This window comes from Heloderma suspectum, chromosome 2 (assembly GCF_057233095.1).
Source record: "Heloderma suspectum isolate Gila_16-S chromosome 2, 16-S_ref, whole genome shotgun sequence".
Lineage (NCBI taxonomy): Eukaryota > Metazoa > Chordata > Lepidosauria > Squamata > Helodermatidae > Heloderma > Heloderma suspectum.
Genome location: NC_139459.1, coordinates 45,482,199 through 45,508,437, shown reverse-complemented (window position 1 = coordinate 45,508,437; position 26,239 = coordinate 45,482,199). Strand labels below are relative to the sequence as shown.

The 26,239-nt window shown below is 44.2% G+C and overlaps 2 protein-coding genes and 1 long non-coding RNA gene across 9 annotated transcripts in view; 1 reads left to right on the top strand and 2 right to left on the bottom strand.

Annotated features, from left to right (window-relative positions):
• The first annotated feature begins 2 nt into the window (after positions 1 to 2).
• Positions 3 to 6,367, top strand: LOC146352158 (uncharacterized). The gene is made up of 3 exons (XR_014787613.1): positions 3 to 153; positions 1,232 to 1,384; positions 3,629 to 6,367. It is a non-coding gene; the product is annotated as an uncharacterized LOC146352158 (long non-coding RNA).
• CCNB1 (cyclin B1) lies at positions 2,205 to 10,086 on the bottom strand. 2 transcript variants are annotated; one of them, XM_084833360.1, is made up of 9 exons: positions 9,995 to 10,086; positions 9,116 to 9,271; positions 8,883 to 8,996; positions 6,939 to 7,121; positions 6,055 to 6,213; positions 5,395 to 5,631; positions 4,869 to 5,009; positions 4,029 to 4,139; positions 2,205 to 3,542 (listed from the first exon to the last, which is right to left on the bottom strand). In XM_084833360.1, the coding sequence occupies exons 2-9, from the start codon at positions 9,230 to 9,232 to the stop codon at positions 3,438 to 3,440; spliced, it is 1,167 nt and encodes a 388-aa protein (XP_084689486.1). In that variant the 5' UTR covers positions 9,233 to 9,271; positions 9,995 to 10,086; the 3' UTR covers positions 2,205 to 3,437. The 2 variants fall into 2 exon arrangements, with proteins under 2 accessions (XP_084689486.1, XP_084689485.1); XM_084833359.1 differs by lacking the exon at positions 9,995 to 10,086 and adding an exon at positions 9,809 to 9,934.
• A 49-nt stretch (positions 10,087 to 10,135) lies between these two features.
• The window catches only part of SLC30A5 (solute carrier family 30 member 5), a 36,719-nt gene continuing 20,615 nt past the window's right edge, over positions 10,136 to 26,239 (bottom strand). For 2 of the 6 annotated variants that reach the window (XM_084833346.1, XM_084833351.1), the window contains 7 exons: positions 24,887 to 25,016; positions 23,034 to 23,259; positions 22,655 to 22,881; positions 22,113 to 22,241; positions 18,855 to 19,021; positions 13,754 to 13,825; positions 10,136 to 10,229 (listed from right to left, as the gene is read on the bottom strand). In XM_084833346.1, the coding sequence (XP_084689472.1) occupies positions 10,136 to 10,229; positions 13,754 to 13,825; positions 18,855 to 19,021; positions 22,113 to 22,241; positions 22,655 to 22,881; positions 23,034 to 23,259; positions 24,887 to 25,016 (1,045 nt within the window). Of the gene's footprint in view, positions 10,230 to 12,711; positions 12,837 to 13,753; positions 13,826 to 17,364; positions 19,022 to 22,112; positions 22,242 to 22,654; positions 22,882 to 23,033; positions 23,260 to 24,886; positions 25,017 to 26,239 lie in introns of those variants that run through there. The other 4 variants (XM_084833350.1, XM_084833347.1, XM_084833349.1 and 1 more) reach the window with 4 other exon arrangements.

Sequence of the window (26,239 nt, the reverse complement as noted above, 5' to 3'; positions counted from 1 at the left end):
GCCTCCGAGAGGGAGGGTCTAAGGGAGGCTCCCACTGGGCGGGGCGCCAGGAACAGAGGCCGCCGCTGAGAGGGCCCTGTGCAGGCGGAGTTCAGAGAAGGCGCCTTTCAAGGCCGCGGAGAGACGCAGCCACGACTCAAGCCAGCGGGAGAGGTTTGGGGCTAGCCTTCGCCAACATCGTCCCCTCCACATGTGCTGGACTTCAACTCGCAGCATTCCTGACCAGTGGCCATGCTGGCGTGGGGAGTGATGGGAGTTGTAGTCCAACACTTCTGGTGAAGTGAAGTTGGTAAAGTTCACCAGGAAGGCTGGTGAAGTTCTGTGTCCACAAAAACTTATGCCAGAATGAGTTAGGGCGCAATCCTACGTACGTTTAGACGGGAAAAAAGCCCTACAATTCCCATCATTCCCCATCTAGCCATATGGCTGCTGTTTTGGAAAATATTTCCTGTGGAGTAAGCCCCATTGCACTCGTTAAATGTACTTCAAAAGAGACAGGCTGTTAGGGCGCAAGTTTAGACAGAAAAAATGGTGCAATGTTATGCATGTTTGGATAGGAAAAAGTCATGGAGTTGTAGCAGTTTGTTCTGTCTAAACATGCATAAGGGTTGTGCCTTGTGTGTCTTGTACAGTGGGACCCTAGAGGCTTTTGACGTGGGTTGTGGGGGAACAGGAGCATCCAGGTGGCAGCTCCTGATGCTTTTAGTTCAGATTTATACATGAGTTCTATACGAGATGAGCAGAGGACAGAGCAAGTCCTTTTTTGCCTGTGTGCTCCTCCATTTCTTTTATGTCAACTTTCCCCAGCCTGGTGCCCTCCCTTAATTAGATAACTCCCTTAATTCGCAGCTGGGAAAGATGGGAGTTGCACTCCAATGCATCAAGAGGGCACCAGGTTGTAGAAAGCTGTTGTAGAGTGCAGTCCTGAAGACACTTAATTTGGGAGTAATTTCTATTGAACTTCGTGGGGCTTCAGAGAAAACAGGACAGAATCCAACATCCCTCTCTCCTCTCCCCTGCAAATCTGCTCTGAAGAATACCCCAGCACTCTGGAGCAGACTTTATGGGTATCCAAGGGGAGGGTGAGTCAGCCCTCTCCTGGTTCTGCTGACAGAAGCAGCTCCAGTGGCAGTAAAACTTAATTGGATTTCATCCATGGTTAGGACTGCACTGTCAGTACCTAGCTCTTCATGAAAAAGCATGCTTATTACTTCAGGTTATTTCTTTACAGAAAGCAAGCACCAACTGTATTGGAATATTGGAAGCAGCTTTTGCTTTGATAGGAATGCCTGGATGAAGCTCCGGACCAATTCTTAAGTGATGAGTGGCTGTACCATTTTTTAGGAGGTGACAGTTACCCAGGGCCTCTCATCAACACTGATAGGTAGGCATTGCCATATTGTTGACAGCTTTTTCTTTCATGATCTCACTAAACCTTAGCTCTGTAAACCTAGTGGGAAAATCACAACTCCACTATGGGGTTGTAATGCCTTTTTGCCATAAATTAATGAAACACATTTCAGAAACACAACTTACAGCTGGTGGCTAATACATCAAGAAGATAATTTACAATAAAGAGCAGTTTGAAGCTCTTCCAAATGTTACCATGGCTTTCCACCTTCAACTCTGTCCATTTCAAGCTGTGAAGGAGAAAATGCATTCTCCGAATTATCCTTTTATTTAAAATAATGTATAGTCAAATGCTAGTCACCACTATCATTTGTTCCCTGTAATCTTTCAAGAAAAATTGCTTTTGATAGGGTTGTATGTAACACTGTCTACCAGAATGGATTTCCCCTCCCCTCTGCAGTCCCCCCACCCATGCCAAATTTGCTCAAGGGGAACCCTCCAGAGCAAATGGCGGGGGGGGGGGGCAGGGTAAGTAGAGCAAAAGGAAGCCTGGTTGCACCACATTATCAATTATATCTAATCTCATACTGTGTTCATTTCCAAGAAAAGCAGAAAAAAATGCAATAACTTGAATAGTTTGTCATTATGAATATTTTGTTTAGTTTTATTTGTTTATATTCATTAATAAAACAGGAGAAGATCCCCTATATCAAACTGTTGCACACTGCAAATGAATCCAATACAGTAATGTTCTCATCTCTCCATTTATGACATCAAATTGCAACATACTGCTTCTGGTACTACATAGCTGTTTTTGAAATAATTAGATGCATGTTTAGTTTTTTCCTTCCCGGGGGGGGAATGACATTGACACAGTGCAGTGAGAAGGGAACCTCTAATGAATATTCAGCCCTCAAACTTCTTAGACTTAAAAATAGCCTGAGAGTGGAAGATATGGGATGATTATTCAAGACACTAGACAGTCACATGGCCAGCAACATTTCATGCAGACTCTTCTGCTTGAAAACTTTATGTTGATGACCCCAGCAACATGAACATGTTTTGTACAAAGCAGTCTAAGTGTACAGTCCCAGGGATTCCCTTGATCCACACTAAGTGGGGAACTGGGTTTTAACCTGTACTGCAGGGATGGTTTACCTCTGGCCTGTGGGCTAGTCTGTGGATGTTTCCCATCTGGCCCACCAGCTGTCCCCAGGCCCTGCCCCCACTCACAGCAAGGAAAAGCCCTTTTATCTGAGACCAGGAGCTGTTTAGAGATAACAGCTTTGCCCTGCTGACCACTGGGGAAAAAAAAAAAATCACTCTTTCTCAGCACTCAGCAAGAGTTCTTATCTCTGATTAGAGATAACTTGTGAGTTCCAGACAGAAAAAGGCTCTACCTCAGGGACACTGCCTATCAAGCAAATGGGAGGGGATGCCTTACAGCCCAGATCTCCATGGCTCATTTGATGTTGCAGGTAACTGATACATTTGGTTTCAGCCTATGTTCAGAAATGCAACAAGGAGGTCTTAACAGGAAATGGCTACAACATATCAGTACAATGAATGTTAAAAGCAAAGAGGAAGAGCTTCAGCCACCTACTGGATGCTGCATTTACAGCTTTTGCAACTTTCTCATAGGTAAAAGTTGCAAGTTAAAATCCAGCCAACTGGCTTCCCCCACTTCTAAAAAGGCAAGACTCCCAAAGTAGGTTCTGTAATGGTTTGCCAGGCTGCTGCTCTTTACATGAAGTTTGCACATGCATGCTCAAATAGTCTAGTTTTTCATAATTGCCAGAGCTCCATTTTAGGGTTGTTTTTTTAAACAAGAGGAGATACATGTTATTTTTTCTGGTACAGGATTTGTTCTTCCCAGCATTTGAAGTTCCTCCAACAACCTGATACACCGGGTTTTAGCTTAGCCTTCTGAGAGATCTACCACCAGGAATTCTACAATTAGGCCATGACAAGAGGTTAAAGTAAAAATGAAAGTTTATTAAAAAACTTTAGATGAATATATTTATATATACACACACACACACAACCAGTGACACATAGTGTCAACTTCGTCCAACAGTTAAATTAGATTATTTCAGTAGTGGTTTAGCCAGATCCTGTATGATTGCAGAGTTCAGTGCTGGAAGAGTGCTGATCTTAGCATTCTTGCTGTTGGCATATTTGTTCTTGACCGTCTAGGGAAGGGGTGGGGGGAGAAAAGACAGAGAATGAGTTGTATCTCAAGAGGGGTTAATTAATTATATACCATTTTATTTTACAGGCAGGAGGCTGTGCCAATAAATGCCAACATATTAAGGCCAAAGCTATGGAGAAACATGTAACAAAGATAAATAGGAAACATGAATGATCGAACAACATGGCCCACCATAGCCCATGTGTGTAGACATTCAGTAGCGCAGGCTGCTTATAAAATGCGTTGGTATTTGTAGTAGCTGCTGTGAATAATACCACTTGAGGGTTTTCCCCTGCAAGAAAACTGTCTTCACTTTCTGATTAAGGCTGCTAATGCTTCAGTTAAATCAGAGTAGCAAGAGGTGTTCCTTAGTCCCTCCACAGAAGAGAATTGTTGCATCGTTTGACTCGTCTGCAGACCTTGTTTCCATTGTAAACAATGACAGATAACCAAAGCAGGCAGATGCAGTGGCATGGTGCTTGCTTACCATATGCTTTGTGAGGCCTCTGTTTACCAACATCACATTCTTTGCCATATGCTGCATAACAGGAATAAGAGCACTCTCTGAATAGTACATGTAGTGTTGCAGAGTTGGCGTCTAAGAGCAAGAAGCAACATTAAAGTTAGAAATTCTACGAGACAACCTGGTGTTGTTTCAAATCTTCCTTCGGAAAGATCACAGTATTCCATGAGCCTTTCCATTAACAGTCTTACAGTGCAGCCCTATGCAAGTCTACTTGGAAGTCAAGTCCCATTGAAATCAACAGGCTTATTCCCTGGTAAATGGGTAAAGGATTGCCGGCTTAGTGTTTTGCAGCTCAAGTGTTTGAAGGACTGGACATGCAGGGTCTGAGGACTGAGTGCGCAAGTCAGTCTTATTCTGTATTATGTGGATAGGGGGCACAAACAGAGGTAATGGCTTAAGTGGATCCTGAATATCCACTTAATCTCCTGAGTATCCACTGAGTATCCACGTAGCTGAGAGGCAAGATCTTCTGAATTCACAGCTTATTCTCTAAGCCGCTCTGCGACAGTAACCCTAAGTATGCCAATGGAATGTATGAAAACAGTATGAAGCATCTAGAGCAGGGGTGGCCAACTTGTAGGCTAAAACATCTGGAGGGACACCACTCCTAACCAGTGTAGCCAATGGTGAGGCATGATGGGAGCTGCGGCTCTCTGGATGTTGGCCTTCAGATTTCCCCTCCCAAAGTAACTAATGACTAGACCAGGGGTGGGCAAGCAAACCTCATGGTGATGTCTCACCCTTACCCTCCACACCCTTCTCTATTGCAAGTCAGGGCCATGTCTGAGCTCAATTACTTACCCACTCTCCCTCATCAAGAACTTTGGTAGATAAGCAGAAGGCTGCAGCTGCAATCTGAGAGGGAGGGTAGTGTACCATTTCATAATCCCCCAGCGAGAGTTCCATCAGATATTTTGCCAGGGTGTGTTGCTGTATATCTGCCTGGAATAGTAAGGGTTAGGTTGTGTTATCCTCATTAAACTTTGCAGGTCAAGGAGCGGTATGGCTTGCATGACACTCCTGCACAAGAAGATTTGAAGAATGAAGTGAAAGTTGTACCTACACAGCTGCACATCTATAGGACAAATCAAGACCACATTTTTACAGCTCTTACTTTCATTTCAACAGAGGGAAGCAGCTAATCCTATAGCCAACTTCCTCTTAATTTGTCCCTCACAACCAGTGTACTATTTTGAATTGATTTCCCTCCTCCCTCCACCATTTACTATGAGACATATTTTAAGATTTCAAGTTCTGGTTTATATTTGACTTAGGAGTGCTGTTTTGTGAGCCAGAGATTGGTAGGGACCCTTTCAAACAGTATTACCTCCCCAATTTTTGATGCCCTCCTTAGGAAATGTAGTGGAAGAGGGCGACCGAGGTTGAAATCAAGAGCTCTTAGGATCTTCATCTCCATTTGTCTGATCTGGAGGTTGGTGTAAGTGTGATCCGTCACGAAGGCAAAGTCACCAATTTCTGGAGGAAACATTTCTTCATATTTGCTGGCAATGAACATGGCTGTGACACCAACCAGCTGCAGCATCCTCTTAGCAACTTTGTTGATCTGCAATGGAAAGCACTGTTATCCAGACCTTTTGCAGAATGCTGCTTTGAATGGTTTAGAGTTCAGGAAACTGCCCCGATATGCATTGGCCAAGCCATGTGCTCTCACCACAGAGACTTTTTGGAAAGCAATTTGGTTTCTACACCTTGTCTGCAAGTTTGAGCAATACGCCTTGACATAAGTATTCTGTTAACAGCAGCCCAGGAAAAGCGCTGCAGATGATCCAGGTCAAACCTCACCTCCCACAGATCCCAAGAGAAAGGCTGGTGCAGTGTGTGCCTCTTAATTTACCATTCAGCTTTCAGTTTAAAAGCATCCCGTGTTGCTTAAAGGAGAAAGGCTCAATAAGGAGATCGGCTCTTACTCTGTATTATCCATGCCTTGGACAGGGCAGAGCTTTCCTTGCCAACCAGCTTCTCTTACCTGTAGAAAACGATCAATGATGGCAACAGTCATATACATGGTCTCTTGCAAGAGTTTGAATTTCATCTGGACCTGCACAAGCCAGTCAATTAGGATTGCCCGCATGTTTCCAGTAATTTCATGGCCTGCCAAGTAGTTTGCTCTCACTGACTGCTGACCCTATAAAAAGGAGAAATGCAAGAGATAAGTAACGGCATCCTTAGCTTCACAATCAAACCTAGGAAGTCCCACTTTGCTCAAGAGCCATATGCTGCCACCATCCGGTATTATTAAGCTAAAGATTTTCTTCACAATTAAAAATCCCTTTTCTTGCAAAGCACAAGGCACTTAGTTGCTGCTGTAGTCCATTGCCCATGTCCACCCACTGTACACAAAGTTAAGGAGCAATCCTATAGCCTCTAGACAGTCTGGGGTGCCATAGAAAATTTAGGATTCCTGTATCTGACCTCAGACCCAAGAATCCGAGCTCCCTTCCCCACCATAGCCAGCATGGAGAGAACTGCGCCAGCTGTCTCTCCAAGGTAGCAAAAGGGGTTTCCATGGGCAGGGAGGGGACTAGAGAAGCCAACTTATGCCTATCTTTGGGCCTCTCCAGCCTCCTCTTCCACGATGCCTCAGCTAGACTGGCAAAAAAGCCTGTCGAACTGAAACATAAGAGTGGGAGGTACAGCAGAGGCAAGGACCACCTCCACCATGCCTCCCGCTCTGCACTGGATACTTGTAAGCCTCCAAACCCAGAGGCTCACGAGTATTAAGGGCAGATCCCATAGGATCGCACCCTTAAGGGCTTTTTCTCAGTTTGTTAGGTTGAGAACAATTTGACCTGCAAGAGACCTTTATTTTCAGGGCCACGTGAGGGGCCCATCTCAGCTCTGTGAACCAACCTCAAGAACTTTCAGGTAGTTGTAGATCTCCTTCACATATTCGCTGCAGAGATTTGGATCAGAAGCATCTTCTGTATCTACATCTTTCACTTCAAGCAGAACATCTGAGAAAGCCTGGCATAGTATGTCCTCTGCTGGTGCACAACCAGAAGTCTCCATTGGGCTTGGGGAGGGAGACTCCAACTGCAGAAGAGAGTCTTATCCTTTAGTGTGAAGTCTACAATAGTCATTAAACCACCAACCTTAAGCAAGTATATTACATATATATATCCTGACTTCCTTCCATCATAGAACTCAAGGCAGCATACATGGGGTTCCCACCTGGTTTCCCATCCAGGCACTGACCAGACTATAGCTAGGTAGCAGCACCATGCGCCCTAAAGCCATGACCTTCAGCGTGGTAGACAGGAACTACATGTGGCCCCTGTGTACTACTGTTACAACTCAACTGCAGGTCTCATGTTGCAGCCATGTTTTGTACAACTGCATTGCCTTGAATGTAGATCTAAAACTTATTCACGCAATAAGTTTAGGTTTTGGGGGCTGTTGGATACATTTGGAATTTTGAGGAAGTGTCATGGATGCTGGCACAAAATGGCTGCTATGGAGACTCGCTGCCCATTCACAAAATGGCTGCAGTTATAAAACACTCATTTCATAGAAGGACAAACTGGTGATACCAAGACAAGCAACTTGACCAAGAACCTAAACACATGTCGGAGGTGAGGTCTGAGCCCCCAAACTGAAACCTACAGTTCTCCTTCAGAATCCCCACCGCCACCCCCACCCTCCCTGTACATTCCCAGCACACAAGGTTCTCTCACCCCAGTCACTCATTTCTTTCTGGCTTATCTCCCCACCCAGGCACACACACTGGATAATTCCTGCCCACCACAAGAACTCTTCTCCCCCAAAACATACTCTCTGGGGGCCTCTCAAACTGCTGCCATTGCTCCTCACTGCCCTCCCCAGTCCTCCAAGCTTACAGGGCAGCATGTTTCAATTCTCCTCCTGCCATTTTGGAAAGTGGGTGTAAAGCAGCAGAGCACTGCCTTCAAACTGCCCCATCCTCCTTTCCAAAGAATGCTCTGGACTCCATGTGGCTGCTTTCCAGCTGGCAAAAGCAATACTTTTCTCCAGCTAGATATCAGTTGGCCTCAGTGGGGGCCAAGAGAGATAGCCAGGGGTACTAACCCTAGTATTTGTGGGTCAGGTACATTCATGCCGCTTATGGGCACGTAAGCATGAAGGATCTAGTGGTCCATTCACAGGCTGAAGGAGATGCTAGGCCTTCCTTGTAGTAGCAGCACTGTGGTAGATCAAAGAAAGGTTGGAAGATGGATTATTCACCCTTGAGTCAACTGTTGGCCTGCAATTTAGGGCTACTGGAGTGAAGATACAGGGCAGTCTACTCAGACATTCCTTTAATAGTGGTAGGCTTCTGAGCTCCTCCACAACCACCGACAAGGCAAGTCTGTTTTATTGTTACAGCACCTCATAGGATGCCTCTGTGCAGAGGTACTGGCAATTACGCTGTCAGCCTAGGAAAAGTATTCAAGTTGATCAGAAGATTGCAGCTGCTGGTACTGACCGAGTTGATCCTCTTGAGCTAATACCCCTTAGAGCTAAGGAGTATTAGCCTTAGCATACCCAACCTTCCATTCTTGGTTTTGGGAGCCTAGAAAAGACACTTATCAAAAGCAAACCAAGGTCTTGTTTGGTTTTAGGGGTCTGGCAGAAAGTTGTTTGGGCTATCCAAGTCCACTTGCGTGTGCAGCTTCAAGTTTGAGAATGCATAATAGTGTTGCCTGTCTGTTACTACAGAAGACACATCTTCAAGAAAGGAAACTATGATATCAGACACACCAAGATAATCCCTAACCCTGAACCCACACCCAGACAAACATGGTCCTTAAAGACTATTGCTTGCAAACTATTTGGTACCTTAACAGGTTCTGGGATTGGCTTTTCTTCCTTCACAGGCTCAATTGCCTTTTCAGTGGGTTTTATGGCTTTTCGAGTTGTTACTTTATCCACAACTGCAGGTTTTGGTATTTCCTAGTTTTGGAGGGGGGGGGGGAGTGGGAAGATGAGAAGAAAGAAAAAATCAGTGTAATCGCTGTTTGTTTCCAGTACTCAGGTTTGCTTGGGAGGGCAGGCAAGGAAGAGAAGCTTACCTTTTTCACTACATCCTTTGACTTCAGTTCACATGCCTTGTTGCCAATGTCTCCCAAGGCAGTCCTAGGCCTCAAGCCAGGCTTGGCAACAGCAACCCCCCGCTTGCTAGCTGCCATTGCAGGTTTGGTTTTGTTCTCTGCGTTGACCTTTGTGTTCTGCAGGAAGGAGGAAGACCCTGTTTAGGGCACACACATTCAGAAGCAGTTGCACAAAACTAAGATGAAGTGTGCTTGCAGTCCTGCCCCCACCAGCTGTGGGGAGGCCAACAGTACGCATTAAGAAGTCATAGATCAGGGCAGTGCTGGAAGACTGAATAAGCCAGGGGCGACGCCTCTCCATCCCCACCGGCCAGCCCTGACTTCCTTTTGCTTTCACTCTGGGGTCCGGTTTGGAAAGTCGGGTAGGCAGAAAGAGCAGGCGGAGACAGCGTATTTAATAGAATTACATTTTTAAAATGGCAATACGTTCCTAGTACCGCCATCGAACCCCCTCCCCCGCGGGAAGCAAAACTAGTACAGCAGAACCTTCCGTAGGTTTACTCAGAAGTAAGTCCAGCTGTGTGCAACGGGGCTCAAGCCCACCCGGGTGTGTAGAGGATCGCAGCCTTAATTGTCTGCCGTCTCCCGCAAAAGACAGTACGCGGCAGGCAGGCAGCCTAAAACACCCCCTGCCTCGAGGAAACTCCTCCATACCCGGGTGACCCGTAAAGCCATGCCCAAGCCTCGATTTCCACAGCACTAGCTCCTCACAGCCGGTCTGCTCCGAGCAGCTCCCGTTCTTCTCACCCGAGCCAGCCGACGACTGCTGCGCACGAGTCCGATACCCCCTGCCTGCCGCTGCAAGTTTAAAACTCGCACTAGGCTGTGCTGATTGGCTACCTCGATGGCTTCCGTCGCTTCCCATTGGCCGCGCAGCGTTCCACCCTGAATGCGTTTCTACGGCTACGGCAGGCTGATTCCTCCGAGCGTTCGAAAAGGGGGGCGTGGCAAGGCGAGGGAAGGGGGGCTGGCAGCCTTGGGTCACGTGACGTCTCGTCGTTCTAGCTCACCGCTCAGCTGGGCCGCGGGGGGCTCTCGCTGGGAGGGTGCGTGGATGGCGCCAGGGTCTGAGAACCTGCATGGAATGATGGTATTCAGTCGCACTAGGATAAATCTGGCGGGTTTTTTCCTTACCCACAAAATATATCTTTGTCTGGAATTTTTTTTTTTTTTTTAGAAAATCAGTTTAAAGAAAAAAGTGTTTCAAGATTTCCCCCTCTGTGACATGCGCAAGAAGTTGAAATCCACATGTCCACATCTTCAAATCAATTTGGAGTTTTTTGCATGCAAAGAATACCACGTCGCTGGTAAACTCGAGGCCTTAGCAGGGGTGGGCGGAAAGTAGATCTCCAGATGTCTTGGACTTCAGCTCCCAGCATTCCTGATCATTGGCCGTGCTGGTAGGGGCTTCTGGGAGTTGAAGTCCAAAGCGTCTGGAGATCTGCCGAGTGCATTTCACAATGCAACAAGGCATGTCTATTAGGATGTGAGTCCCACTGTGTTCAATGAGACTTATTTCCATTTAATGTGTATAACACCCTAAATTGTACTCTATTGAGTTGACAGCTCCCCCCCCCCCCCCGCAATACCTGAGTAAAGTTCCCTGTAATTTTAACAGCTATATAACAGGCAGAAATTCAACAGTTGAAGTTTTCTGTATCTTTACAGACTCATGCTTGGAAAGTTTAACCTGTGGAAAGTTTGCCTATCATGCAGATGTTAAAAGGGATATAAAAAAAGGAGGAAAAGATCAGAATCCTTGCAGGGGTGGGAGACCAATGGTCCTCCAGATGTTCTGGCCTACAACTCCCCATCAGCCATAGCCAATAGTGAAGGATGATGGGAGTTGTAGGCCAAAACATCTGGAGGGCTATAAGTTACCTACCCTTGCTTAAGGACAAGGCACCACATACTGAGGATAATCAAATAGGTGTCAAGGGCTCCTTGGAGGCCTCAGTCTAATCCAGTAGCCAAGTCCAGACACAGACAAAGGGATTCCTTTCAAAGCTTTATTCTTCTTTTACAACTTAACAACTCTACCGTTTGCAACTAGATATGAGCAGCACAGTACCTATGCCCTAAGTTGGAGCAGTTGGTCCCCGTTTGAAAGGGAATTACTGGCAGACCCCTGAACTTAAGGACTAGGGAGAGTCCCTCCCCTTTTCCCTTGGATCCTCTGGGTGCAGCCGTTGTTTGCACGCCAACCAGGCACTACGCCTCCTTTCTGCGCCCTCCATTTGGCGCCACTCTCTGCGTCGGCGTCGTGCGTCCACCAAGTCTGCTTCCTGCGCTCTGTCACTCCCTGGACTGCTATCTAAGCTAGGAATGCTGGTGGGAGGAATCTCCGTCAGCTGTTGGCCCTGGGAAAGAGGAGCGTGCTCCTCTTCCAGGAGCGATTGCTCTTCCTCAGAATCAGAACTACTCTGGGATTCTATGGGCTCAGTGTCCACCCTGACAATATGGCAGACTGAGCTATGGCTCAGAAAGCCCCTGATAGAGATCTTGCCGTTGCCACGAACTCACTCAGTAGACTTGGGCAAGCCACCATCTCTTAGCATCAGCACTCTCATCTGCAATATGGAGATGATGATGATAATAATGTTAGGGGTTTCCTCCCAGATTTCGATAAGCAGTGTGGGTTGCCTTGGAGCAAAACCTAGGCAGCTTCTCGGACTTGACAAAAGAGAGCCTGTGATAATACTAGGTGGGATGGTCAGAAGGGATGGCTTTTGGGGGGCAAGAAGGCTCTGAGTGTGAAAAGAACAATACTGAGAAAGATAGAGAGAGCTGTGTTTTCCACTCTTAAGGGTGCAATCCTATGCATGTCTAGACAAAAAAAAGACATGCTTAGACGCTGGCTGGGGCATGTTGGGAGTTAAGACTTCTTTCCTGTCTAAACATGCATAGAATTGCAGCCTTAAGCCAGGCATGGGGAACCTCCAGGCCTGCACTCTCTCTCCACTGGGGCAGCCTGTTATTCACTCTAAAAACTGAATAGTCCTCTCTTGATCTCTATTGTATAGCATCTGGGATTGCACGTATTTTATTTACTGACTACACCTTAGTTATTTGTTATGTTTATATCTTCCCCTTCCTCCAAAAGGGCTCACTCAGTGTTATCCTTGCAACAACCCTAGGAGCTAGGAGGTTAAACTAAGATACAGTGATTTGTTCAAGGTCACCCAGCGAGCATCACTGGTGAGTGGGGATTTCGAATTGTGTCTCCTCAGTCCAAACACCTTGCTCTGTCTCAGTTACAACTCCATTTCTATGCTGGATATACAGTTGCCATCTTTCCCTCCTCCCTCCACAATGGATGCTCTTTGACAGGATGAAGTCAACAGGTGTCCCTTCTTGCCAGCATAGAGATGTATTGTCAACATAAAGTTCTCAGGCAAAGCTGTTTTTTCTAACCCCCCCATCTAAGATCAGTTTGCCTTCTGTAAAATGGGCATTGGAGCTCAAAAGTTCAAGGGAATGGTTTTGTGTTTTGGAGCTCAGGCCACCTCTCTGCCTTGTACTTAGCACATTACATTTCTTTTAACCTCACCAGTTTGTCTTTGGGAAATAGGTGTTTTGTGACTGCCCCTGCCCGCACGGCAGCCATTTTGTGAAGCATCCTCATTTCAGCCATTTTGTGAGAGTGCCCATGCACTCTCAATATTCCAGATGCACCCACTGCCTGCAAAAGGTTGATATAAACAATACTAAAATGACTCTAACCTGTTGCCATGAACCAGCAAAAACAAAGTACTTCTACATCCCATATGTTTCAATACGACAGAATTAAGCATTACTAATTTTTCCATTGCATTAGGTATATTTAAATCCTCTGTTCAAATGAAAGGGGCTTAAAATGCTTTACATTGATTGAATTGTGCCCTATGACCTCATATATCTGCTCCACCACTGCTGTAGAGATTCTACTGATACTTCCCTAGAAGTGGGTTGTGAAACCTTTCACTCACTCACCAACTTACAGGACAGGCCCGCACCCTCCTGTAACCTAACATCTAGTCTTGCTGTCTGGGGCAGCAGAGGACAAGTCTTTACCCTCTTCTATGTTACAGCTCTATTTTCTCTTCTCTAGGTTAAACACACCCCATTCCTTGAACCTTTCCTCACAGGACTTGTTTTCCTGTTGACCATCCTTGTTGCCCTCCTCTGAATCTGTTCCAATTTGTCTATATCATTTTTAAAGTGCAGTACCCAGAACTGGACACAGTACTCCAGATGAGGTCTTATTAGGACAGAACAAAGTGGAATTACTTCTTTTGACTTTAAAACTATGGAGCTATCAATGCAGGCTAAACTTGCAGCTGCAAAAAAGGCTAATGCATCACCCTGCTGACTCATGTTCAGCTTGTGATCAGCTACAATCCTGAGATCCTTTCCACCTGTACTTCTGTCAAGCCAGGTATCTCCATCACCTACCTGTGTGTTTGATTTTGTTATTCCTCAATATACTTGGTAAGATTAAAACTTCTGGATGCTAACATTTAGCAAGCCTCAAGAGACTGTAATCAGACATGTATTCTAAATGCTTCTCAGTATTTTGCTATCTTAGGACAACAGAAATATTTATTTTCTTGGACTTACATAGCTTCTGACAAACGGTCATTGAAGCACTCCAATTGTCTCGAATTCCTTTTCAAGTTCTCGGGTAACAATCTAAGGTATAAGTAAATAATTTGCTTTAGGCTCTTGTGAGAGTTATCATTGCCTCCCTGTCATGTTTCTTCAGAACTGGGCATGGTGTTTGAGAGGAACAGTCTGGCTACACATTAATTACACAAACAATAGTTTCATTCTTCTGATAAAAGTACAGAAGCAGCAGTAAATGCCAGAGTTGTCATCAGACAATTTACTATTGCTCACTATTATCATTTATTGATAAGTGATATTTATGAACTGAATCTATTCTTGTATGAGCATTGTTGCTATTGTTAACCATTATCAAGAGACATTTTTGAATTGTAATTATATTTGTGGAGCAGATATAAATCACTTATGTTTACTATCATTATTGTTAAAATGACATATTCTTGAACCATACTCATTTCTGTTCAGTAGATGTCACACCATTTTGCATTACTGAAGATAGCTAATTACATACCATTTGAGACTCAGTGTTTGCAGCATTGCTATGTCTATGTTCTGTCTATTCTTGTTATGTACAATTTCATGCATTTAATTGTATTGGATGCTACCACACCTAGTTGTCCTCTTCATGGATCACTGCCTTGTTGTGGCAAAGGGGCTTGCGTAACTCAGTGAAGCCATAAGCTATGCCGTGCAGGGCCACCCAAGACGGACAGGTCATGGTGGAGAGTTCTGACAAAGTGTGGTCCACTGGAGAAGGAAATGGCAACCCACTCCAGTATTCTTGCCAAGAAAACCCCATGGAACGTATCACAAGGCTAAAAGATATGACATCAGAAGATGAGCCCCTCAGGTTGGAAGGTGTCCAATATACTACTGGGGAAGAGCAGGAGGAATTTCCAAGTAGCGCCAGAAAGAGTGAAGCGGCTGGGCCAAAGCCGAAAGGACACTCAGCTGTGGATGTGTCTGGTGGTGAAAAGAAAGTCCGATGCTGTAAAGAACAATATTGTTTAGGAACCTGGAATGTAAGATCAATGAATCAAGGTAAGCTAGAGGTGGTCAAACATGAGATGGCAAGATTGAACATTGACATCTTGGGAATCAGCCAACTAAAATGGACAAGCATGGGCGAATTTAATTCAGGTGACTATTGTATCTACTACTGTGGGCAAGAATCCCTTAGAAGAAATGGAGTAGCACTCATAGTCAACAAAAGGGTGGGAAAAGCAGTACTGGGGTACAATCTCAAAAACGATAGAATGATCTCAGTACGAGTCCAAGGCAAACCATTCAACATCACAGTAATTCAAGTCTGTGCCCCAACCACTGAGGCCAAAGAAGCTGAGGTTGATCAGTTCTATGAAGACCTACAACACCTTCTAGAACTAACACCAAAAAAAGATGTCCTTTTCATCATAGGGATTGGAATGCTAAAGTAGGAAGTCAAGAAATCACCGGGATAACAGGCAAGCATGGCCTTGGTGTACAAAATGAAGCAGGACAAAGGCTAATAAGAGTTTTGCGAAGAGAACACGCTGATCATAGCAAACACTCTTTTCCAACAGCACAAGAGGCGACTCTACAGATGGACATCACCAGATGGTCAATATCGAAATCAGATTGATTATGTCCTTTACAGCCAAAGATGGAGAAGCTCCAAACAGTCAGTAAAAACAAGACCTGGAGCTGACTGTGGCTCAGACCATGAGCTGCTTCTTGCAAAATTTCGGCTTAAATTGAAGAACGTAGGGAAAACCACTAAACCATTCAAGAACGTAGGGAAAACCACTAAAACCACTCTTTTCCAACAGCACAAGAGGCGACTCTACACATGGACATCACCAGATGGTCCTGGTCGGTCCAGTGGCTCCGGAACCACTGGAGCATTCTAACGCCTCCTGTGAGGCCTTGGCAAGGCACTTTGCAGATAAAATTGATCAGATTAGGTGTGTTACTCTGCACGCTGTGGATACAGTTAGTGAGCAAGAGGTGGCCTGTGGCAAACTGGTTTTGTGGGATCGGTTCCAGCTTCTTCCTCCTGATGAAGTGGACAAGGTGCTTTCATCTGTAAGGCCGACCACCTGCTTACTTGATCCTTGCCAATCTTGGCTCATTATGGGCTGCAGAGAGAGACTGGGTGAGGGGATCAGGGTGGTGGTGAATGCCTCCCTTGAGGAGGGAGTGATGCCATCAGCCCTCAAGGAGGCAGTGATAAGACCGCTCTTAAAGAAGCCCTCCTTGGATCCTCACGTTTTGAACAACTCAAATCTGCCATTTTTGGGCAAGGTGATTGAGCGGGTGGTGGCAATGCAGTTGAAGGCACACTTGGAAGAAACTGATTATCTAGACCCATTTCAGTCGGGCTTCAGGCTTGGGCATGGGACAGAAACGGCCTTGGTCACCTTGGTAGATGATATGAGGAGGGCTCTGGCTAGGGGTGAATGCTCCTTCCTTGTTCTCCTCGACCTCTCAGCGGCTTTTGATACCGTTGACCACGGTATCCTCCTGGACCGCTTGGAGGGGTTGGGCATTGGAGACACCGTATTGCGGTGGTTCCGGTCCTTCCTCTCCGGCAGGTACCAGAGGGTAGCACTGGGAGAGGTTTCAGACCCGTGGCCGCTCACTTGTGGGGCGCCACAGGGTTCCATCCTCTCCCCGATGCTATTTAACATCTATGTGAAGTCGCTGGGGGCTACCATCAGGAGGTTTGGGGTGCGTTGTCATCAATATGCGGATGACACGCAGCTCTACCTCTTGTTCAAATCTTCACCAAGGTTGGCCGTAGAATCCCTGTCCAAATGTCTGGAGACGGTGAGTCGGTGAGGATGGGGAGGAATAAGCTGAAGCTGAACCCTGACAAGACCGAGGTACTTTTGGTGGGAGACAAGAGGAAGCTGGGGGATGTTGACCTGGTGCTGAATGGGGTACGGCTACCCTTGAAAGACCAGGTCCGCAGCCTGGGGGTCATTTTGGACTCCCAGCTGTCCAGGGAGGCTCAGGTGTCAGCTGTGAGCCGGACAGCGCTGTATCAACTCCATCTGATACGGCGGCTGTGCCCCTTCCTTCCCATCTGCTCCCATCGGTAGTACATGCCCTGGTCTCCTCTCGTTTAGACTACTGTAATGCACTCTATGTGGGGTTACCCTTGAAGACGATTCGGAAGCTGTAGCTGGTACAGAACGCAGCAGCTTGCCTGACGAAAGGCAGCTGCCGGTGAGATCACATCACTCCAGTGCTGAAGGAGCTGCACTGGTTACCAGTTGTTTTCCGGGCCAAATTCAAGGTGTTGGTTTTGACCTTTAAAACCCTATAGGGTTCTGGCCATCCTATCTTAAGGAGCGCCTCCAGCAACACCAGACAGGCCGCTTAACAAGATCAGCCTCAGATGGCCTTCTCTCTGTCCCATCAGCCAGGACAGCTAGACTGGTGGGGACGAGGGAGAGGGCCTTTTCTGTGGTGGCCCCCACTCTGTGGAACTCCCTCCCTAGGGAACTCTGCCATGCCCCCTAATGAGTTTCCGTCGTGCATTAAAAACGTGGTTGTTCAGGCAGGCATTTGGGGGGGGGTAGGGTATTTTAGAAAATGTTTTTACTGTAGAATTTTGTTTTAAACTGTTTTATTGTACGCTGTACATCGCCCAGAGTGGCTGGGTGACCAGCCAAATGGGCGATTAATAAATTTAATAATAAATTAATGGTCAATATCAAAATCAGACGGTGACTGTAGCCATGAAATTAAAAGACGCTTGCTCCTTGGGAGGAAAGCTATGGCAAACCTAGACAGCATAGTAAGAAGCAGAGACATCACCTTGCCGACAAAGGTTCATATAATCAAAGCTATGGTTTTCCCAGTAGCAATGTATGGCTGTAAGAGCTGGACTATAAGGAAGGCTGAGCGCCGAAGAATTGATGCTTTCGAACTGTGGTGCTGGAGAAGACTCTTACGAGTCCCCTGGACTGCAAGGAGGTCAAATCAGTCCATCTTAAAGGAAATCAACCCTGACTGCTCATTGCAAGGACAGATACTGAAGCTGAAGCTCAAATATTTTGGCCACCTAATGCGAAGAGAAAACTCCCTGGAACAGACCCTGATGCTGGGAAAGATTGAAGGCAAAAGGAGAAGGGGACGGCAGAGGATGAGATGGCTAGATAGTATCACCGATGCAATGGATATGAATTTGAGCACACTCCGGGAGAGAGCGGAGGACAGGAAGGCCTGGCGTGCTATGGTCCATGGGGTCACGAAGAGTCGGACACGACTTAACGACTGAACAACAACAAAATCATACATCACAGTGGTATCTTTCCATCCTATTAGATAGGTCAGGTTTTTACAGTTGTACTTTAAGCAATAATATGTCACTTGAAATTTATAAAAATTATAAAATATTTATTTTACATAGTGGTTCAAATTAGTTTTCCAGCTTTCCCACTGAACAGAAACATAGGAGTGTAAGAACAAAAAAAGTAGTTTTATTTCTCCCCGCCTCGTTGCTAATATGAGCACCAATTTTTCGTCTTTAAAAAAATTACTTTGCTGACAATCTTTGTATGGTTGAATCGATTTCTCCTCATTTAATAAAGCTGTGCTTAGAAAATAGGATTATATACAGAAATGGAATAAATATAAAATTGTACATATTCATTTGTATCTCTGACCTTTGAAAAACGTATTTGCACTCATTTAATGTGTAAAATACACATACAGCAGCAAGTCTTCAAAATAATTTTGAAGAAATAGTTTTTGGAGTCTATTTGTTCCTGTTGCAACCTAAAAGGATTTCCTTTAGGTTTGAGATGGAAGAGAAATGCTCAATATTCCTTTTTGGGGGATGTGTGCAATACATTTGTCTCATCCACACTCATATAGCAAAATGTGTTTAATAGACACCAAAGACAATATTTTACAATGCCATTATTTCCACATATACAGCTTATGTTCTACTTGTCACACCTCTTTTTAAGCCTCTTGATCTGTTTTTAAAGGCATGTAACATGTTTCTTAAAATCCAAATATATAGTATATTTGTTTCTGTACATTTATGTTCAAATTCCCCTGATGAAATATAGTGAATCCTACATATGCAGCTCCAAATTACATGATGTAAGTGCCATCTTTGTAGTATTTCATGGATTCCATTTGTTTTGTCATAGCAAGGACATCATGAAATCCTGTACTCAGGCCAGACATATGCTGAAAATAGGCTTCTTTTTCTACCTGGACTGTTAAATTGTTAACTCCAGCATCTTTAAGAACTGCTGAAACCTGAAAAGAATAAAAATATGACCATTAAATCTTCAGCAAATGTCCCTTTGAACGTCTAAGCAAGACAATTTTATTTATTTTTAAAATGTATTAGTTGCCCCAAAGCTTATCGCTCTGAGGGCAACATACAATAGAAACACAAATAAAATCTAAAATCCACATAAAAACAGCAACAACATAATAAAACAATCAATTAAAGGCAACAATTAACAGAGGTTAAAACAGACATTAGGAGAGCTACTAAAAATATCAAAGACAAAACTACTTCGAAACACAGTACAGCAGCAGAAATATAGAGGAACAAAAGGCCTGAGAGAATAAAAAGGTCTTTTACCTGGCGCCAAAAGGATAACAAAGTAAGCACCAGGTGGACCTCTCCGGGGAAGGTATTCCATAACTGAGGGTACTACTGAAAAGGCCTGCTCCAGATAGTGACCCGCTGTACCTTAGCATGCAAGGGTACTTGGAGCAGGGCCTCCTGTGGTGATCTCAGGGCTCAGGTAGGGCTATACGGAAAGAGGCACTTCAGATAATCATAGAATAGTGATACTGTAAACTTAAGTTGTGAAGAGCTTTGAAGGTTAACACAAGTATTTTAATTGGGCTGAGAAGCAAACTGAGAGCTAGTGAAGGTGATATAATACTGGAATACTATGTTCATAATGCCCAGTTTCAGTCAGCATCCCGTCGCCACATTTTGTACTATCCGAAGCTTCTGGACTGTCTTCCAGGGCAGCCCCACATACACAGTGCAGTACTCTAAATGGGAAGTTAGCAGGACATGGATCACTGAAGCCAGGCTGCATCTAACCAGGTAGGGTCATAGTTGGCATACCATCTTAGGCTGATAAAAGGCGATCCATGCTACAGAAGACACTTGTGCCTCTAATGACAAAGATGGATCTATGAGTATCCCGAAGCAAAGAACTTGATCCTTTAAAGGGAGTGCAACCCCTTCCAGAACAGGCTGAACACTGCTCACCCAGAGAGATGAACCTTCATTGTATATAATGCATGCAGTAGTATCACTTTGCAATTTACATCACAGTCCTATTCTGCACAAGGAGTTGCATTAGAAAACAGAATTGCTTATGGGTAACACTGAGCTCAAATTGCTAACTAGAACCTGCAATTCGCTACTCCAGGACAAGGAAAAAATGAGCCGTGGAGAGAACATGGTGGGGGAAGGAAAGAGGACTTGCCAGAAAAGTATTCTGACAAGGAAGCTACTTTTTGCAGTGATGCAATGCAGTGATATGCGCAGACAACACACAACTGATAATTTTTTTTAAAAAAAATTAAAACCAGGTCTCATCAAAACCAGGTGAGGCAGTGGCTGTTCTGAACCAGTGCCTGGGCACGGTAATGGACTGGATGAGGGCCAATAAACAAACTCAATCCAGACAAGACGGAGGTACTGTTAGTGGGTGGTTCGTCTGCCCGGCTAGGTGATAATCAACCTGTTCTGGAGGGGGTTGCACTCCCCCTAAAGGATCAGGTTCGTAGTTTGGGGGTGCTCTTGGATCCAGAATTGTCACTTGAGGCACAGGTGAACTCAGTGGCACGGAGCACTTTTTATCACCTTAGGCTGGTATACCAACTACGCCCTTATCTGGACAGAGATAGCCTAGCTACAGTTATCCATGCTCTGATAACTTCTCATCTGGATTACTGCAATGCGTTATACGTGGGGCTGCCTTTGAAAACGGTCCGGAAACTTCAGCTGGTCCAAAATAGGGCAGCAAGATTGTTACCAGGGACTGGCCTGCGAGCTCATATTACGCCAGTACTTTTCCAGCTGCACTGGCTGCCGGTCCATTTGCGGGCCCGATTCAAAGTGCTGGTGTTAACATTCAAAGCCCTTAACGGCTTGGGGCCAGGTTACCTGAAGGATCGCCTCCTCCCATATGTGCCTGCCCGGACCTTAAGATCATCATCAGCGGCCCTTCTCCGTGAGCCCCTGCCAAAGGAAGTGAGGCGGGTGGCTACTAGGAGGAGGGCTTTTTCTGCTGTGGCACCCCGGCTCTGGAATGAGCTCCCTAGTGAGGTTCGCCTGGCGCCTACATTGTACTCCTTTCGGCGCCAGGTGAAGACCTTTTTATTTTCCCAGGCATTTTAGCTTTCTAAATTTTTATCTTTGCTGTTTTAAATCTGTATTTTAAACTCCTGTACTGCTGCTAGGTTTTATTGTGGTTGTATTGTTATATTGTGGTTTTAATGTTCTATATATTTTAAATTGTTTTATTGTGTGTTGTTTGGTTTTAGTTTTTGTGAACCGCCCAGAGAGCTTCGGCTATTGGGCGGTATAGAAATAAATAAATAAATAAATAAATAAATAAATAAATAAATAAAGACCCACTATTACGCCCAACACACAGCTCCACATTTATCTGTATTTGTAATCTGGCTCAGCCTGAAGGTTCAGGGTGGTGTTAATGCAACTTCTCCCTCCAAGCAATGATGAACAAAATATTAAGTTCATTTTAATTTCTCCATGATCAGTCAAAGTATGTAGGTATTACCATGATTCTGAAAGTTATTCAGACTCAGATGTCACTTTGGCAAGTCTAGCTGAAAGGAGTTCCATAAAAAAATCTTTTTGGGGGGCGGTGGAGCTCACTACTCCAGCCTTTGCTGCTGGAAACTGCTGCATAGATGGCATCATTAAAAGGGCATCCTCAGTGGAGCTCACAGATTGCAATGGAGCAAATAGGAGAAACTGGTTTCCAAAGTACATTACACCACCCTCCAACTGAAGTAATATGGCATTTCAAGAGCACTACAAATTGAGTACAATAAGCAACATCCAGGATCTGCAGTCACAGAGCTTGCTGTCATGTTATGCATTATCTGGTTTACGCTGTTGGGTACCGACGTATACAATTGTGTGGAGGATGGGTAGGCAACCTGGTGCCCTCCAGATGTTTTTGACTATAATCCCCATGATCTTCAACCTCTGGCCAATTTGGCTAGGGCCAATGGGAGTTATAGTCCAAAACTTTTGGAGGGCAGCAGGTTGCCTACCTCCGGTGTGGAAAATCTCAGTAGCATGAGAATTGGTGGTGGATAACATATGAATACTCTAAGTTACCTGCTGTATAATTCTTTGTTCCATCACATCTGACATCACTTGTACATGTATGGTGCCTGCCACAACATTAGCAGAGTGACACCAGAAATGAGGATCTCTATAGGAGATGACACCATCAATTTTCTGGATCTGTAAAATATATATTAGCAGCACCTGTAATAATGTTCTACAAGATTTTTCAGTGTTATATGTCTCTGGACACTTATGCTTTTACTAAATTACAGACAAATTTATGGGGCATCTTTATGAATGAAAAATTTCTTTAAATAGTGTAACATTGCAAATTAAAGAGCATAACATTTAAAAGTGTTGCCTCAGTATATCAGAGTATCTTAGCATCTAGTTTGGCAAAGATCACTGATTTTAAGTGAACAAACCCAAAAGGTCCTTCCTAAATGGATGTTATTTACCAACAGATTTGTGTCTGACAATGATGAATTAAGGTACTAAAAACAGTATTTAAAATGTAGATATCTGTAGACATCTGGACACAACTTAAGATAAAATGTAAAGAAAAACACAACAGGCAGATAAATTCTAACCTTTTCTAAAGCCAAGTGCAGATCTTTTTCATGCTCCGGTGGCAGCCTCAACAAGAGTACCTGGCAGGCATCTTTTATCAGTGGGATAACACTGAGAAAAATTAGTGTAGCAATAAAGAGAGAGCAGAGGGGATCAGCTATCAGCCACCCAAACTGCTGGATAAGTATCGTTGATATGATCACACCAACACTACCAAGGGTGTCTGCCAAGACATGCAGGAACACTCCTGAAATAACCAGATATGAATAGTGAGCATACACTACTTCTGGAAAGCACAACAAAGTCTGATATCCCAAAGTACTTCTATGAATCATTTGGCATCCTTTAACTCTTAATACTATTTCCTCCCAATATGAATTCATATTGCCTTCTACTTACCTCTCATATTGGTATTCATGCCGCCTCCTAGTGACCCGTGTGAGTGTCCATGATTATGATTGTGCCCATAGTCACTGTGGGAATGGCCATGGCTGTGACCATGGCCGTGGTGTGAATGACTGTGTTCGTGCGCATGGCATCCTCCTCGAGAAGGTCCATGGGAGTGGGCGTGGCTAAAGGCACAGATACCAACAAGGTTTACTAACAATCCTCCTACTGAGACAGGCTGCATGAGGGAGAAAAAAAGAATGTTGAAACTCCATTTACTACCATTAACAGTGCCTAGGAAAACAATTTATATGCATAGCATAGTGGGAGAGATGGGAAGCAGGGCCACTCTATCAGCTCTGTTGAAAGACTAGCTCCACTTCGCTCCTTCCTCCATTAACTGTCTACCAGCTTGCAGCAGAGGGAGAGATGGGATCTATTGGCTCTGCTGAGAAACTAGTTCCATTTGGCTCCTCCTCTCCCAAACGGTTTCATTCCAGCTGGTCATTATAAGTACTACTATGTAACTTAACAACTGGTGCCTGAGTTTGGTTGTTTTCCTCCTTCCTCCCCACCCACTTTTCCTTGTGCGCCATGCCTTTTTTTTTTTTTTTTTTTTACTGTAAGCCTATGGGTAGATCCTGTCTTGTTTTTATTGATGTTGCATAAGCCACTCTAGGATACTTTTTGTTTGAAGAGTGGGGTAAAAATGCTTTCATTAATTAAAGTATGTTAAAATCTTATATTCAGATAATCACTCTACCAACTGGTGGAAGTTAGGTCATCTATTACCAAATTCTCACGAATGTAGTATTTTCAATGGGCTGATGAAGAAATAATATTCCTTTCTTAACTATGGAATGCAGAGTGGACTGTGGAACTGCATGCTCTGAGGTGTGCATGAATTCCCTTAGCAGCGTCAGCCATAGGAAAGAGTTATATCTGCATCTCCATTACTTAAATGTTGTATTGTATTTTATGCTGTATTTTGTGGTTTTAATTGGTCTGAACCGCCCAGAGAGCTTCAGCTATTGGACGGTATAGAAATGTGATAGATAGATAGATAGATAGATAGATAGCCAACACTACCCGGAGTTTGATCTTAAGTAGGATTTGAAAAGAGCCCATCCTAGTTACAAGCAAACCCTGGTTACCAATCATGGTAATATCTGTGCTGATGTAACCCATGAGTGTAGCTAAGGTCAATGGGCAGAAGGTCAGAGGAACTCATGTGCAAGGGGAGAGACAATCAGGAATGGGAGCGTGACATCCCATGGCCCACCCCCTTCACCACAATTAAAAAGATTGGAAGCATTATGACAGCATTATACTGTCCCCATAAAAATCAACTGCTGCAATTCTGTACAGTAGTAATACTCCTTGTTTTCAGCAAACAAGAATGTGATTAATCTACTCATAGTTTAGATTCAGGATCATAGAGAAAACTTCTGCTAACATTGGATGGAAGGGAAAGGGCCTGCCATAACTAGAAAAGGCTGGGTGGAGTTGAACTGAACACCACAAGAACATACTTCTATTCAAGTTTGACAATCATTACTCTGTCATTATCAAACATTTTTCAGAAGAGGCTGAGCATTAATAAGCCTTTCTTCTACATATCTGCCATAGCCTTTTGCTTGGCGAAACAGAGGATTTTTATTTAAGGATGAGAGTTTTGACCCTAGCCAGGTATAGTTCATTGCTCTCTCATGCATTGCCATCAATACAAACATCCATGAAATGAACAAAGCATGTGCAACACCAGCAAAGCTTGAGGGATTGAACCCTCTTGTTTCTAAAATAGAGGTTAGAGTGTTTAAGAGCACTAAATTCAATGTTAATAGAAAATAAGGTGACAAACTTACAGTCAACATATTTGTATCAATATCTGGAGGATCGACCAGTCTGGCCAAAGACTCAATGAAGACAAAGAAAGCTATTACCATGAGAAAAAGGCCATTAATAAACCCAGAGAGAATTTCTACACGGCCAAACCTGCAATTGAGAAAGTGAGTAATAAAAATATACAGAAGAGATATTGTGGTAACCTAATTGTGCTAAAATCCTAAAGTAGTCTGCCAGAAAATCCAAAATTATTTGACCAAGGAAAATGAATAAAACTAATTGCATTTATATGCCTTTGCTTGATTTGCAGGCTTAATACAGCTATCATTACATCATTCACTAAAACATGGCGTGAACATTTTTGTCAGACTGAAGGAAATATGCTGGCTCTTACAGAAAATGAGCAAGGGGGATACCAATAATATTAATACTAATACGACCTTGTAGGCCCCTTCCAATCCTACTATTCTATGATTCTATGACCTGATTTTCTGGGATGGAAATTGATGATTAAGCAGGAAGGCTTTGTATTTTCTTACCAACCATTGTTTTGATCTTAAGCCTTTGGGATGGAATGGGATAAAGGAAGTACAAGGACACATAATAGTTTAACACTAGCCTTAAAACTTTCTTGTTTTGAGAAGTATTTGACTAGTGTAAATAAACATGAAATGTTTGTTTTCCCAGCCCTTCATTAATTATAGGGGGAACATACAAAGTTGCCTTTTACTGAGTCAGACCACTGTTTCATCAGTATTGTCTGAAGACTCTAAAGTGATTAGCAACAGCTCATCCAGAGGTTCAGATGGGCAACATTCCCTGCCTTACCTGGAGATGCTGGACACTGAACTCAGGACCTTTTGCATGAAACGCATGCACTCTACCACTGAGCTACAGCCCTCCCACAGTTCATGCTATGTCACTTAACACCAACATTGCCTCACATTTCTGCAGCTAAAAAGACCAGTATTACCAGCCTCTGAATATTGCATTTCATATAAAGTGTGAAATCAGGTCATATTGGCATTTGCTGCAGTAAACATGTTCAGGGGAGATACATGTGCATGAATAGTTGGGGACATATGACAAGGACCAAGATTGGCTACAGCAGTATTGTATATTGGGTAGTACCCAACAGTGTTATTCAGCAAACTCAAATCATGCTAGCTGAGTGAGCTCTGCTGAATCTTTCCGTTGCGCAACCACGCTTGCACAAGTTATGCACAACCGTAACTTTAGTTGGATTCTTCTCTTGTGCACAGTTCAGAATGTAGTTTCCACCAGTGCAACATTGTTTGCACTAACGGAATGACACAGTTGGATACTGTCCATTGTCTGCTGTGTGTCTGGTGACTATCCTTCATGCTTGACAA

Coding starts and splice junctions, on each gene's coding strand:
- CCNB1 (XM_084833359.1), bottom strand. CDS start 9,829: ATGGCTTTACGGGTCACCCGG. Junction 6,214..6,938: donor ACTACCTGAAAGTTCTTGAG/GTTGGTTCACAG, acceptor TCCTTTTTATAG/GGTCAGCAGTCAGTGAGAGC. Junction 3,543..4,028: donor GAGGCCTCACAAAGCATATG/GTAAGCAAGCAC, acceptor CCCCTTCCCTAG/ACGGTCAAGAACAAATATGC.